Genomic DNA, 16,992 nt, shown 5'->3' on the forward strand with positions numbered 1-16,992 from the left:
AGAGGGTAATAACTATGAGATGTATTACTCCTCGAATACAATCACTCCAGAGACTCTGATTATAATGTCCACAGCTGAAGGCACTATTTCACAATTGAGATTACTACTTTCCAGATGAAAAAAAATTCTGAGCTGTGGAATAATGCCTTCAGCTACACACATTGTAATCACACTCAGCAGTTCCTGTATCCCAAGAGCAATACAGGTTACCAACAGTTGGTTTGGTAAGCTGATTAGGGAATAAAGGAAAGATGTTATAGGAGGCAGCACAGATAACCCTAATTTCACATTCGCTTTATCTACTGACTTTAGCATGGGAGTTCAACAGGTCCAATAACCATATTGATTTCACTAAAGCATAAATTTAAAAGAATAATTTTATAACCAAACCAACAAAGTTTTAAAGATAACACTATTGACTGCTGACCAGGGTATAGTGAGATGCACTTTACCAATCTAAAAGTATAAATTTGTACAGCATTCCTAGAAACAGCTTAGCAAGAGCTATGGAGAATGTCAACAATGCTTATATTCTTTGCCCCAGTAATCTCACTCCAAGAATCTACCTGAAGAAATCATTAGAGGTGAATAAGGACTTATTTAAAATCCACTCACCACCATTATTTGCAGTAGGAAAAACCTGGAAATAACCTAAAGGGAACAGTTTAGTAAATTATGATAAATCCACATACCGGAATATTATGCAGCCTTTAAATTGAGTCATAATGGCAATAGAGAAATGTTAATTCATAGATGAATTCTACAACTTTGGTTAAGCAATTTATTCAAGGGCATTCAAATTGTTCCTACATCAATATTTAACAGATACTCTCTCAGAGTTAACTAATTGGACTTCGGATCAGGTTTTTGGTTTTGAGCTATAAGGCTAATGAAGTATTGATATAATACTAAATGACTGCAAATAAAGTCTGTACCCTAAATAAATGCTGACATTATGTCTCTACATTCTGAATGAATTAAAAAGGAAAAATACACTTTTGCATACATTTAGTAAATTTTCCCTGACTTCTTATAATGCATTTCTTTTTTGCAAATGGAAAAGATGAATATTCATCAAGGCTCTTTGAATATATTACAGTTTAAATAGTTTGGTTTTAATATTTATAGAACATCATGAAATATAATTTCTCCATTGAAAGAAATGTATACGATGTCAAAAGACAGCCACTAAAGAAACATAAAATTAAGCCACTTAACCTAATATTTAAAAGTTAAAATATAGCATTTGAAAGCACCTTGTCCCTTCAAAAAAGTTAAGAATTCTAGAAAGATATTTTTCAGTTTGGTTGGCACATTTTGAGTAAAGATAAGAAAGAAAGAAACAAGCTACTCCCACATCATGCAAGTAAGGACAAAAAGGTTAAATTCCTACCTCAATTCAAATGATCTAAGGGAAAAGTGCTTGTTTTCTTCCATTCTGGATAATACCATCCCACCTAAAGCTACCTCACAATCTCCAAGAAACACTTTTTCTACCAACCCCAAGAACATTGATGACAGCATTTCTTGAGTGACAGGCACTATGCAAAGTACTGTACAAGAGTTCATTCATTTAATCCTCACAATAACCTTCTGAGGTTATTACAACCATTAGCCCCACTACACAAAGGAAGAAGCTGAAGTCCACACAGTCAGCCCTAACTGAGGCTAATAAATGGGAGAAGCTGGAGTTGAGCTCAGGCACGCCATGCTCTCAACCACTCTGCTTTTCCCTTTCATTCTCATTTTCTAATTGAATGATTACAGCTTAATTCCTGAATAAGGTTTCCATAACTAATTTCTCTCTGGCTTGAAGAATAGCTTCTTGGTAAGGCTATATAATGTAAGCAAAAAATTTATCACAGATTAAAAACAAAACCATAAATATACAAGAGTCTGTTCTAGAGCACTGAAAATGTACAGAAAGGAGACATATGTTTATGCATTCAACAAGTTCACTGAGCACCCTACTATGTGCCAGGCACTATTCTAGGCACTGAGGAGACAGCTTGGAAAACAGAATTATCTCTGCCTTCATGAAATTTACATTAGAGTAGTAAGAGATATATAATAAAATAAGCAAACAATATGGTATACTGGACAGTGATAAGCTATGGCGAAAAATGAATGAAGGAAATGAAATATGTGGTAAGCAATATAGGGAACAGTTTGAAACAGGATGGTCAAGAAAAACCTCAATGGGAAGAATGTGAATGAAACCTTCACACAAAAAAGATGAGGCACAGGATTCCAACCAATCAGAAAATTGGAGAAAAATACCAGAAACTAATGTTCACGGTGCTTCTGCCATCTATCTATTACTCCCAAGTACAAATGGAGTGAATATTTCTGATGATGGCCACATAGCCATTTTAAACTTCCATCATCAAGGCTTACACCCTTATTTTCCTACAAAGAAATAAGTTGCCACTGGTCCTGCTTTTGCCTCCTGAAATTTCCATCTTTCTTGCCAGAAAGCAGCATCTGTATACATCCCCTGGCTTTTGATGACTATGACTTCTGTGATAAACTACCCATGTGTGTGGGGAGGGACAGAAAGATGGAAGAAGCAAATGGGAAAATGAGTTTTCCCCTCTTCAGATTAATGTATATGAAGTATACATCTGACACTTCATCAGCACTCCCGGCTGGTGTCCCAGCAGGCGAACACTGGCTGAGCATGTATTCTGCCAGCTACCAGGCTACTTAGGATGAATTGGCAACATGCCATTTATCTGAAATGCCCAATGTGTCTGGGAAAGGGAACACAACTATATTTAGCATTGCCAAGGAAAACTAGATACTTCAGGCTAGGAATTAATCTCCTCCTTGAGAAGGTAGTTAGCAATACCTTCAAGCTTGCCTATGGCATTTAAATCACTAAAGGTCATGCATTTACTAAAATTCATACCTACCAAACCTCAGGGCCTTCATTTATATCTTACTAACATATTAATACCTCTCACGTTGAGGGCCTATACTTTTCTGAAATGTATTCCGTGCAATTGGGCACGGAACTGTTATATCGAGTGTAATGCTATCATCTGGACATAAACCAATTTGGTTCCTTGTTTTTCCAATCCCCCCCATACTTGAACACACACATCAACTTAGTCAATGAATCAAAATATATAAACAAATGTGACTATATGATTGCTTAAAAGCAGACTAATGAAATTTCCTTGAATGTAGACACTAATAATCTCTTCACAAATTTTGTCACCATATTCTTTGAGTGGCTGATGTGAAACTAAATGGGATTTAGCCTGTATCATGGACTTTAAGGCCAATCACAACTGTAAGATGCACACTGAACAGCAAAGCCATAGAGATTTTAGATGGATGGTCTTATTAGGTCACCCATTACAGCATGAAGAATCACACCATCGTGCTCAACTTGCAACTAAAAAAAAAGTCACTTTTCCATAAATAATTATTTATTCCTTCAACATTATTTATTGAATGCTTTCTATGTGCAAGGCATTGTCCTGAGAGCAGTGAAAAGTAGAAAGTAAAAATCAGACAAGAATTCTGCCCTCAAGGGGCTTGCAGTCTAGCAGGGAGGTATTCGACATAAACACAAAGAACAAAAATGAAGGTGTGCCATGATACATGTCAGGCGGAGTCGGGGGAAGGATGGCTTACAGCTCTATGACAGGGGCAAGGGGTAGACAGAGGCCAGGAGGAGAGGATCATCAGCATGAGGAATGTTCTACTGCACAATGCACCTCCGCAAATGTCAATTTGTTTGAAGACAAGGAAAAGAGAAAGCCAAAGAGAAGAAGGAAAAAGAAAAAATTATACAAGGTGTACATTCCCACTTCTTCAGCACAATTCTCTCTCAGATCTATTAGTTGTAATCGGCAGAGATAATTTTGATATAATCCAATCTAAATGAGGCAGAAACACGAAACAGATCAACTTTAATGCCCCTTTAGCTGTGTGGTTCGACAAGTGGTACCAAAAGCAGGAAAGGTCACTAACATGTACTTGAGTGACACGTCAAAATAAGTGATAGGGCATCCAAACCTGGGCACATGGCAGCAGATTAATAAAGAAATCAAGATGGTCGTCCATCTGGCAGCTCTCCTCTGGCTGCTGCTCTTAATACAACAGAAGGTGAGGGGCAAATAGTTTTCTGTAGACTATAATTAGGAACTAATGAACTCTCTGAAGGGAAAGGGAAAGATAAGGGTTAAATTTTAAACCTTCACTATCTAGTAGTAAATGACTAATCACATTCTGGCTTCTGTGCCCAAGCTTACCTACAATATAATAACAACAACAGAAATAATAATATTGCTAACATTTGTGACTTGTTATATGCCAGGTACTATTATAAGTTTTTTCTACATGGTATTTCAGCATTTTCCCCAGAGTTATATTAAGCAAACACTATAAACATAAAAACCTGCAGGTAAACACGCTAATAATTTAAGTGATTCCTTGATAACAATGTCATCTGATAGATTTTGGGAGGTACTCTTCTCATGTTTTCTATTAATAGTTCTTACTGCAACCTCTTCCCAAATATCTTAGGTCAGGTGACATGCATTTCATCAACGAATAAGTCAGTTTCTATTTCTTGGTATGTGACTGTTAGTACTAGTAAGAAGACAGATTACTTAAGAATGGCTGGACATGGTGGCTAATGCCTGTAATCCCAGCACTTTGGGAGGCCGAAGCAGGCGTATCACCTGAGGTCAGGAGTTCGTGATGAGCCCGGCCAACGTGGCAAAATGCCGTCTCTACTAAAAATGCAAAAATTAGTCAGGCGTGGTGGTGTACTCCTGTAATCCCAGCTACTCAGGAGGCTGAGGCAGGAGAATCGCCTGAACCCGGAAGACAGAGGTTGCAGTGAGCCAAGACTGTGCCACTGCACTCCAGCCTGGGCAACAGGAGCGAAACTCCATCTCAAAAAACAAACAAAAAGAAGATATATTACTTAAGAAAACATATTATTTTGTGACAGTGTTGTTTCAATTACAATGATTGACTTGGCGATAAACATACAGGATTACTATTTAGGTGTAAAGAATAATGTTGCAGCAGCTAAAAAAGCACTTCTGTCAAAAAAAAATCATGAATTGTGAAGTATTTTCCTCTTTCCTTAAAAAGTAAATAATCAGAGTAAAATAAGCTCTTAATACAATTCCCTAAGGAGAAAAAGTCACTTTGGACTTGGGGATGGGATGGAGGAAAATGCTCTCTACCATCAGGTTAATTGTATCTTTTAAAAATAAGCCCAAGCCAGGCACAGTAGTATGTGCCTGTAGTCCCAGCTACTCAAGAGGCTGAGGCAGGAGGAACTCTTGAGCCCAGGAGTTTGAGGTGGCAGTGAGCTATGATGGTGCCACTGTATTCCAGCCTGGGCAAAAAAGCAAGACTTTGTCCCTAAAAATGAAAATAAAAATGAACTAAAAGTCCCAATATTTTCATGAGAGAAAAAATATGAATTTTGGTTTAAATAGTCAATTTTGAAGTCATAAACTATCCTGAAAGAAATTTCTTTAAAGATAATTATTTCACACATTCAAAATTATTCTGAAAGAAGAATCAGGGAATTCCAGAGAAGAAAGGGACTTTATAGACTGTGTAATGCCTCTTTTCGTCTTACAAGTACAAATGAGGTGAGAGAATTTGAGAAACCGACTTGTCCAAGTTTATACAGCTATCTAACGGCAAAGGCAGGACTAGAGGCTAGACCTGAACAAAATCTGCATCCATTACTGCATTATTTCCAAATATCCAACATAATTTATTACCAATGCATAAAATTATAAGACACAATACAATTGATTTATATATCATTGGCATCTTCATCAATAAAAGGTGTTTAAAATCTATTTCCATATCATACAACCCTACCACCCATGCAAAAGTAACTTGTACAGACTTCTAAGCTGAGCCAAAGGCCAAAACAAAGAAGGGCCCACCAGCAAAAAAAAAAAAAAAATTATAATAAGCATGTTAAACATAAAGGTCTACACCGGGGTAAAAATAGAAATGTGGGAATCCATGCTGCTAACAAATACACACATATTTATGGAGAGTGCTGAAGTTGGAAAAATCACCATTTTCAAACATAGAAAAGAGTGATTCAGGCAAGAATCACCAATGGATTCTTGGGGAAAATTTTGATGAAAAGCGTATTTGCATTGCTTAAAAGTACCTCCCAGGTTGCTCATAGATTGTGGGAGAGAAAGTGGTAACTACAGTGGGGAAATCAGGCAACACTTTGACTGGATGATCACAATTAACATCACAGAGAGGGGCAGATGGATGTGATGGGCCTCCAGACCTCATTCCTTAAGAGGACATGACATCACCAGTGACGTATTCTTGCCTGGAATGCAAAAACCTGACTCTCACCATGAGGAGAGAGCAAACAAATATGAGAAATATTCCCTTAAAAATAAGCCATTAAAAAATTCTTCAAAAATGTCAAATGTCATAAAAGACAAACACTGTGGAAACATCCCAGATTAAAGGGGACTAAAGAGAGGGACAATTTAATGCAACACATGACCCTAGATTGGATCCTACACTGGAAGAGGGAAAATGCTATAAAGGACATTAATGAGTCAATCCATAAAACTGAAATACAGATGGCAGAGTAGATAACTGGACTGTATCAGTCATAAATTTACTCCAGTTGATAACTGTGATAACAAAGGCCTATGATATATAGATGATGCACTCTCAAATACCTCAAAAAATCATGTGTGTATGTACACATACACACATACATACACACATACACAAAGAGAAAGGAAATTATGAAGCTAATTGGGCAAGGTGTTAGTCAGATCTAGATAAAGGATAAACTGGTATTCTAAGAATTTTTCTTATTCTTGCAACTTTTCCATGAGTTTTATATTATTTCCAAATAAAAAGCTACAAAAAGGCCTAGAAATACTTTCATTTCTTTTGGGAGAAGGGTAGAGATGAGGCCAAAATTGAGAGAAATCCTCCAAACTGGGTACAGGTGCAGAAATTAGCACATTGAAAGCAAGGAATTTCACATTGCCAAATATGTGCTTAACGTCACATGTGGGTAAGTTTAAATATAGTTAAACTCAATTAACTTAAATTGTCCCTAGGGAGGTGGTGAGCTGGAGCAGCCTCCACCGGCGCCCGCGGACACTCACCAGGCTGGCGGTGAGCGAGGGCGCCGACTGGCCCAGGGCCTGGCTGCGCATGCGCACGAGGTTGGACGTCTCTGCAGAGGCCGGCCAGGCCTGTCCCGCCACCGGGTTTGGAAGGAGGTACCTCCCTGTTGGAGTTAAAGAGAAGAAAATGTAAGTGACAGGCAGACGGTAGTAGTCTTATTGCAATGGGGGTGGGGGTGGGGTGTCTCTTCCTGGCCAACCTTGTTCTGTATTACTTCTGCCATACCCAGTAATAACATTAATAGCAACCTGGGAAAACTTGTTCTAATTAAGTCAGGAGATCCAGTGGCAGGGTCTGGCCCTGACCTCCAACATCATCTCCTGCATGAGTGTAGCCTCATCAAGGTAGGATGAGGTGTTTTTTTCCCGTCTGCCTATACCAAGGGAATGTGTTGAGAATATATATAAGTACACAAAGCATTCTCAGCATCACAGAAGTAAGCGCGTGCATTTGTAAGTGTTCTTTGAAAAAATCTAATACGGAAAGTGATCTAGGACTCAATTATAAAATAATCTACAAAGTGGAGATCATGACCAACAAAAGGAAACAGAATTCTTTCAAGATGAAATGGGGCTGGTGCCTCTCCCCCAGCTCCTTCTTTCTCTGAAGTGCAGGTGGCCATCCAACTGTGTCTGTGGGATACATAATCATATCCATTTGCATAAATCAGGACATCAATGTCAGTCTAGGTTCACTGAGTAATTTCCATCAACCTTGAACTCTAACATATACATATATGTTTTTAAAAGTCAAACAGCTGAACCAATTCACACTACATTACTTCCTTGGTACATGGACTTGACTAATATTAACACACAAGAAATGACAGTTTTTGACTTCAGGAAAATTAGGATGGACATGAATATTCATATAGCAATAAAGGTCAGTAAAAGTAGAGACTGTGTTTAATTTTCATCTGCTTTGCCCCAATAATAGCAGAATTACTGGCCATAATAGCTGCTCAATAAATATTTACTAAATGATGAAAGGACATGTAGACATTTCCTTCCAAAAAAACAGACAATGAAAAGATAGCAGACCACACAAAGAATCTCATCTTAGGGCCATGTGTTGGGGACCCCAGCCTCATTCCTCTCCAGAATCATGAGGGATTGCAGCACGCGTAGCTGGTGGCCCTGCAGCACAGGTAACATCTGTTCCTTGCTTTTCCCTCAGGCATGCATCTCACAAGCACATTGTACTGGTTAATAACGATTGCAGTATATTAACTAGTTTACCATCACTGCACATGCTAACTACCAGCACTGTCAAAGCACAGGAGCTAGGGGCATCTCCCATCAATTGTCCATGTGAAGAAGTCCATTGCTTTATTTAAGTCAAGTGCTTTCAAAAATTTGTATTTTAGTTGCAGAGGAAAAAATGGCTTCTTTTGCCAGAATTGCTTTTTCACTCTTTTATTATAGAGTGAAAGCACAGACTCTGGAGAAAAATTAGATCTTCTTTTGAAATCCTGCTCTGTAGCTGAATGACACTGGGAAAGTTAGTCAGTCTCTCCTGGACTTGATTTTTCCATCTCTAAAATGGGGGTGATAGACTTGACTATGTAAAGTTATTGAGGGGATCAGAGAATTTTGTAAGTACAGTACTCAGTAAATGTTAACTATTTAGCCATAACAGCAGTAAAAATGAAAAGTAGCTTCTTTATTTGGGATGGGCTTTTCATTCACAAGAAGAAAATGCAAATATATACAAAGGAACAAAAATTACCTATCATCACACCAGAGAAAACCACTATCAACACCTTAGTGATTTTCCTCTAGACTTTCTTTTTACAACCTATATTTTGTTGCAAAAAAAATGTGATACTGATTTTTGTCACCTGCTTCCTGCCAACCCTACGTAATAGATTGATTTTTTCCAAGCAAATAAACGTAGCAACTGTCAATTAATTTAAACACTATCATTGAAAATTCAATGACAGTGAACCTCTGTGGTTCTGATCACCATCTCCAAAACATTCAGACATATTTTTGGGCAAGGTATGTTGCATTTGAAGCCTAGAATTTTAATTTTTTCCTTTCCTTATTTTGAAATGTGCACTAAAAGCTTAACTAAGAATGGCTTTGAGAAATCGGTCCCCTGTAGGCCCAAAGGCAGGTAATTAATGAGGAAGAGCAGGAAAACTATAGACTGCATTTAGGAATGCTGCATTAATATTACAGGAATAAATGGTTTCCTTAATACAGAAATCACTCAGTATTTGAAGGACTCACTTGTTAAAAATATAAAAACCTCTAATAATCTGAATCCATTTTTTCCTCCCTCCTATGTCATTTTCTATATTTTATTTGTATTTTATTTGCATTTTCTTTGTTCATGTTTTGGAAAAGGGCATGATTAAGAGGTACAGAAGCTACATGATGCCACAGTTTATATGATGGAGAGAACCCACTATAGCCTCACTGTTGTTCTGCCTCCATATGCTTCATTTTAAAGAAAACTGAACGTAGATTATTAAAAAAAAACTTGGAAGAATTTAATATAAAATAGAAACAATTAAAGGCAAAGTATTTTTACTCAGTGAAGAATTTGAAAAATCTTTTTATCCTTTAGTAGAAAATAATTATTAGGCTGGGTACAGTGGCTCACGCCTGTAATACCAACACTTTGGGAGGCCGAGGTGAGCGGATCCCTCGAGCCTAAGCGTTCAAGACCAGCCTGGGCAACATAGTGAGGCCCCGTCTCTACAAAAAGTTAAAAAGTTAGTCAGGTGTGGTGGCATACATCTGTGGTCCCAGCTACTCAGGAGGCTGAGAAGGGAGGACCTCGTGAGCCTAGGAGGTGGAGGTTGCAGTGAGCCAAGATTGTACCACTGCACTCCAGCCTGGGTGACAGAGTGAGACACTATCTCAACAAATAAAATAATAATAATAATAATACAAAACAAAATAATTATTAAACTGTCTCTGTATAATTCTCCTGATGTGAGGAAATAAGTTTATTCTTTTCTGTATCCCCAGTACCTGTTATAGGGCCTGGCACTTAGTAAATGCTCAATAAATGTTTGTTGACTGAAATGCAGGGAAACCATACTATTAGAACAATACTGATCAAGTCTCAAAAGGAAGAAAACCACTGAACAGATAATTTTCTTAAACTTCCTTTATAAGTATAAAGTAATAGCTAAAATACATTGAGGCCTTATTATATACCAGGCACTGCAACATCCTAACAATCGTATGGGATAGGTATTATTATCTCCAGTTTAAACCCAGAGAGGTACATAACTAGGCAAGAGGATACAGCTACACAAATGGGCAAAAATCAAGATTCTGACTCGAAAGCCCCATCTACCCCAGGAAAATATTCATCACATATGTTTAGGTGAAGAACAAGTTATAAATTAAGACAGAATGATTCTATATTTATACAAAAATAACATATATTATTTATAAAGAGAAAAGCACCTGGAAAGATGGGAGCAGAGTGATTCAAACTACAGGCTTGGCATCAGGCACAAATGGGTCTGCAACCTAGCGTTTTTTGTTTTGTTTTGTTTTTTGAGACAGGGTCTCACTCTGTCACTCAGGCTGGAGTACAATGGCGCAATCTCAGCTCACTGCAACCTCTGCCTGGCGGGTTCAAGCGATTCTCCTGCCTCAGCCTCCCAAGTAGCTGGGATTACAGGCACGCACCACCATGCCCAGCTAATTTTTGTTTTTAGTAGAGACGGGGTTTTACCATGTTGTACAATGGCACAATCTCGGCTCACTGCAACCTCTGCCTCCTGGCCTCAAGTGATCCACCCGCCTAAGCCTCCCAAAGTGTTGGGATTACAGGCATGAGCCGCTATGCTCAATCTGCAACCCAGTTTTTACAGTCACATGCAGTTGAGCAACTTATTTAGTTCCAAGCCCCCAATATTCCCATCTCTAAAAGGGGGATAATACCTTACAAAGTGGCAGATAAGATTAAAGGAGATAATACACTTAGTCACTCCACCTAGGACATGGAAAAGCAGTCAATGTACTGTCACATTTCATATTATCGTAAGACCTGCAACCTCCACCACCACCACAGCAACAGAATAAAACACGGTAACTGGGTTCTTAGGCCGGGTCACACACACACAAAAGAATAATATTGAAAGATATTGAAACAAATAATATTTCTTCTTGTAAGTGATAAACAGCAAATTCAGAATTGTAGTCATCTCTGGCAGAAAAAATGAGGGGTGGGTACAGGGAGGAATATGCTAGATCTGTCATATTTTATTATTTTAAAAATTACCAGCAGGGAATAATAGGGTTTGCTACTTCAACTTAGAAGTGTAAATGAAGAATTAAGTTTTTGACTTGTGGCTTTAACAAATGTAATAAGAAATTTTTTAACGTATCCGGAGAATGTAGCAAATATTAAGCTTTGATAAAGCTGGCTGATAGGTATATGGGGTTGTATAGAATTATTCTCTATTAATTTCTGTACATATTTTATAATATTACTTTTAATAATTCCTAGCAAAAAATGCGTTTTGCATTATTGCATGGCAAACTGGCCAGGAGCACATTCCCTCAGCTCCTCAAGATGGTAGTTCCTATGGCCCAGGTCAGGGACCCCAGAGGTCTGGGTGATCGTGGAGGACTCCTACGTCCTAGGTTGAAAAGCAAGGAGCCAGGGGAGAGATTTGATGGGGAATGGGAGCAAAGAGGTACCACGAGGAATCTCAACATCAAAGTCAAAGCAACAGGGACTGGGAAAGGCTCTCTGCCAGTGGGAGGGCAGAACAAAAGCAGGCATAACTCCCAGGTAAGGCCTCAGTACAGGAAATTCATAAGCTAGGACCCTGGCTCAATGAGACCAAGCATGGTTCAGTAAGAAGTTGGACTCTGAACAGAATCCAGAACCAGCACCCAGTGCTGGGGAACACAAAGAAAGGAACAGCTGAGCCATGCCCTTTCTCTCCCCACACTCTGAGCCACGGTTTCAATACTGCAGTTTTGTTACATCTCACAGGATATTGTAAAGCAAGCAGAGACCACTGAGAACAAGCATGCATGCCATCTCGTCCTTCTCTGAAATCACTCAATTTAACATGATTATGTACATTTTATTTGTGGCCATCTCGTGAAAGTCCAATCTTGGTAACAAGACCAAAGGTGTGCCCTCAATTCCTTTGTTACCTCAACAGCCTAACGCAAAAGACAAGACTTTGACATCCAGTAACTGATCTGTCCTTAGCCCATATTCTTATATAACACCTTCTTTAAGCCCAACAGGATAGAGAGATCCTTGCCAGTAATGGTAAAAATTAATTGCTCTAGTTGTGGTTGACTTTAATGTCAGACTGCTGAGTTCCTATTCTAAATTCCCAAACTGATTCCATCACTTATAACATGAACTTCTCCAGACCTCAAGTTCCTGAGTAGAACAGGGCCAAACTTGTAGGGCTGTTGTAAAATCTAAAAATAGAAAATATAGAATGAACACTCAATAAATATAAGCTTAAAAAATAAGAAACACCAAGAGCTACCCAACACACATTAAATTATAAAGTGAGCAGAAATAAAATTTTGTTAAACCACTGGAAAAAATTAGGAAGCACTTATATACATATACAATGAAATGCCTATAATGCAACGATGGGTTAGATTTTAGATGTCGTTATTTGCGTAGGTCTTCTCCTGAGGAATCATATGAATGTTATAAATTGGAGGGTCTGTTAATACAACACATGGGATATTTTATTCCTGCCTAGACCCCCATTAGTGTTAATAGAGAAAAGAGGACAACAGATGGATTTAAGACAGTCATTAGAAGGCACTAACATGATACCACAGTTGATAGTGATTACATCAAACTTTATATAAATTCACTTTTTGATGACTATCAAGAGCCTCTAAAAAGTGTGTTGCTGTCGTATTCATGCATCATTTGCTGCCTACAATTTAAGAAAATTAGCATCTGTCAATGGCATTATTCAGCTGCACAGGGTGGAAATTAATGGATAATACCATTTCTAATTTGTTGTATGAGAGGTGAGCTTGCCTAGCAATCTGGCTGCTCTATTTTAATACCAAATTGAGCTTGTTGTTACAATTGAAACTGGATTAGCTCTGTGTTCTTTGGAAAAATGTTTCCAAAATTCTACTATGCTTATTGAAACATGTATCAAATGTTTTCTACTGGCATGACTAGAAATTTAGAGGCAATAAATAAAGGTCTGTATTAAAGCTGGAATCAGTTGGACGGATTGATACAAGAGCGTGTCAGGTCTCAACCATAGAGGTGTGGGTTGTTTGAATGGGCTTTTTGTACTGGTTATTTTTGCTGTTTTAGCCAAAGGGCCTCTAGTTAACAGAGTTAGAGTGGAAAGTTCTGTAGCCTTGTATGGTTATATGTACATTAAAATAAATACATTATTGAATCTAGACCCAGATCATGCCTTGGTCCTATCAAGGCTATATATGACCTCTCCTAGAATGTGTTTTCCTTTTTCTTTTTCTTTTTTTTGAGACGAAGTCTCGCTCTTGTCCCCCAGGCTGGAGTGCAGTGGCATTATGTCAGCTCCCTGCAACCTCCACCTCCCGGGTTCAAGCGATTTTCCTGCCTCAGCCTCCCGAGTAGCTGGGATTACAGGCGCCCACCACCATGCCTGCCTAATTTTTGTATTTTTAATAGAGACAGGGTTTCACCATGTTAGCCAGGCTGGCCTCAAACTCCCGACCTCAAGTGATCCACCCACCTCGGCCTCCCAAAGTGCTGGGAGTGTTACAGGTGTGAGCCACTGTGCCCAGCCACGATACACGCTTTCAAAGCACCCCAAAGCTGGAAGTATCCCTCTGAAGTAGAAAACTACCAAGTCTGCAATAATTTTAGCAGAATGGCCATATAAAGAATTAAATAATAGCCTCTGGAGATCTACTTTATCATTGGGGAATAATGGTATCTGATTAGGTTTGAAAGTTTCCATTAAAAAAGTTCTGTATCACCTGAAGTGCAATATATATTTAGTAGCCAATCCATAGTCTTAAATTTTGGGTGATTTTTCTTGGACTATAAGCAGGATATCAAAGAGAAAATAAGACCTAGTAACTATACAACAAAGCTCTCTCTTGATGTGACTTCTGGTTCTCAGTCATACAGGAGAACTCTGAAAAAATGTGTACAACCCTCTAAGGTACCAACCAGGAAAAGGGGAAGCTGAAGTGGCCCAGATATCGCTCTCAAGGGTTTTGGGGAGATTTTAAGGACAGCCATAAAAGGAAGGCAGGAAGAACAGGGGTAGCACTGCAGAAGTTAAGGGACTAGAAACAAAAAGAGCAATGGCAAGCTGGCACTGAATTGGTGCCATGAGCAGGCAGACAGGGCACAGGCTCTGTTGCCAAACCTTGTTCTCTTGTCCTATATCTTTACAGGTATATAGGTTAATAGGTTTTGGCTAACAGCCTCTCTTTGCCTAGACATCTCTACTGAAGCTCTCAGAGCAGCTCCCAGACAGTTTACACCCACCACTAACCTGGGAGCAGGGACATTCTCACCATTTTACCTTCCCTGTGTCTAGTAAAATCTCCCTTGCTTAATCTCACTTCTGGGTAAATCCACAAAGGAAGTAAAAGTAGGGGCTCGAATAGATATTTGTACTCCCATGTTCATGGCAGCATTAGTCACAATAGCCAAAAGGAGGAAACAGCTCAAGTATTCATTGAGGGATGAATGGAGCACAATGGAATATTACTCAGCCTCAAAAAATCAAAAAGGAAGGTACCTCTGACTTGTGTTAGAACATGGAGGAACCTTGGAGACATGCTGAAGGAAATAAACCAGTCACAAAAGGTGAGATATTGTATTGAGAGGTGAAGCCAGCTGGACCTTCCTGGGTAGAGTGGGGACTTGGAGAACTTTTCTGTCTAGCTAGAGGATTGTAAATGCACCAATCAGTGCTCTGTGTCTAGCTAAAGGATTGTAAATGTGCCAATCCGCACTCTGTAAAAATGCATCAATCAGCACTCTGGGTCTAGCTAAAGGATTGTAAACGCACCAATCAGCACTCTGTAAAAATGAACCAAATCAGCACTCTGTGTCTAGCTAAAGGATTGTAAATGCACCAATCAGCCCTCTGTAAAATGGACCAATCAGCACTCTGTAAAATGGACCAATCAGCACTCTGTAAAATGGACCAATCAGCAGGACATTGGCAGGGCCAAATAAGGGAATAAAAGCTGGCCACCTGAGCCAGCAGCAGCAACCTGCTTGGGTCCCTTTTCCCACTGTGGAAGCTTTGTTCTTTCACTCTTCACAATAAATCTTGCTGCTGCTCACTCTTTGGGTCCGCACCACCTTTAAGAGCTATAACACTCGCCACGAAGGTCCGCAGCTTCATTCTTGAAGTCAGCGAGACCACGAGCCCACCGGAAGGAAGAAACTCTGGACGCATCTGAAGGAACAAATTCCGGACACACCGTCTTTAAAAACTGTAACACTCACCGCGAAGGTCTGCAGCTTCATTCTTGAAGTCAGTGAGACCAAGAACCCACCAGAAGGAACCAATTCTGGACACAGTATGATTCCATTTATGTGAAGTACCCAGAATAGTCAAATGCATTCTTTCATAGAAAGTGTAACAGTGGTTTACAGGGGCTGGGGGGAGTGGGGAATGGGGAGTTCCTGTTTAATGGGTACAAAGTTTCAGTTTGGGATGATGAAAATGTTCTGGAGATGAATAGTGCTGATGGTTGTACTTAATGCCATTAAATTATACATGTAAAAATAGTTAAATGGTAAATTTTGGTATGTATATATTTTACCACAATGTTTAACCTGCCTGCCCCCCAATCCCTTGCTTGGCCAATACCACTGTACCTTATAGAGGAAAAAATAAGGGGATCCTTTTTGTTGTCCAAAAGGAGGTATCCACATTAACTATAACACCACTTGCTTTTGCAAATTATACTTTATAACATAAGCCCTCCCAATCATTTATAAGTTAGGGGAAATGAGTTTTTAAAGAACCTGTCAAACTTAAGAAATGAAGAAGGGGCAAAGACCACAAAGAGTCACTGTCTAAATCTGGGCAGAATTCATGACTCAGCAGCCATCACCCTAATCCCGTCACCATCAAGAGATTCTTCTTCTCTGCCCCATTGCTCACTCCTAAACATTTCTTCCCTCATAGTCCTGACTCTCATCCTCATGGGCAATTACAGCTTCCCTTATTCATCTTCAGCTGTGCTCCCGCAACAGAGACATGGTTTCCTTCATCTTCCACTCACATGGGTGACTGACTTCCAATTTCTTGTCCTCACTGCAAAAGAATGACTGTACCCAGACAGCATCAACAATGCTGCTAAATCACTCTTCTTAATGGCATAAATGAATACAATTTGAGAAACCAACAGACCTGTGACCAGAAAGTGCAGAGTTCACTGACTCGTATATTGAACTGCTATTCTAGCCTTAAAAAAAAAAAAAAAAAAAGTGCTATGTGTTTACTCACACAAGGGAAGTCCAAAGCAGAGCCTTGACTCTAAGTGCTCAAAGACATCACTGACTACTGACCAATAATCTCCAACTGACAAGGAAACTGAAAGCTGGACCAAGAGCAGCTGTAAGTCTTTTGGAAGGCTGGTATTGGGAGTAGGGTGATGCCAAGAGGGCATCAAGGTCTTAAGACTGTAAGACTGAAATTTATTTGCTAAACTATGTTTCCACAAGACTTAAATCCACCAGAGATGCCCAATTTCACTTTTTAGAATATTATCACCAGCATTCCATACTTAACATAGAATGCCAACACAACATTGCTAACTATAAAATTTGCCTGGTGAGCAAGTCAGAGCACTGCTGTGAAAGGAAGCTCCT

At 39.1% G+C, this 16,992-nt stretch overlaps 1 protein-coding gene across 6 annotated transcripts in view; it reads right to left on the reverse strand.

The window, feature by feature from the left end:
• Nucleotides 1–16,992, reverse strand: part of MAST4 (microtubule associated serine/threonine kinase family member 4) — a 569,247-nt gene that overhangs the window by 372,966 nt on the left and 179,289 nt on the right. For all 6 annotated transcript variants that reach the window (XM_055367639.2, XM_031003271.3, XM_055367638.2 and 3 more), the window contains exon 3: nucleotides 7,152–7,276. In XM_055367639.2, coding sequence (XP_055223614.1) covers nucleotides 7,152–7,276 — 125 coding nt within the window. The remainder of the gene's footprint in view (nucleotides 1–7,151; nucleotides 7,277–16,992) is intronic.

The sequence above is a fragment of the Gorilla gorilla genome, chromosome 19 (assembly GCF_029281585.2).
Source record: "Gorilla gorilla gorilla isolate KB3781 chromosome 19, NHGRI_mGorGor1-v2.1_pri, whole genome shotgun sequence".
Taxonomy (NCBI): Eukaryota; Metazoa; Chordata; class Mammalia; order Primates; family Hominidae; genus Gorilla; species Gorilla gorilla.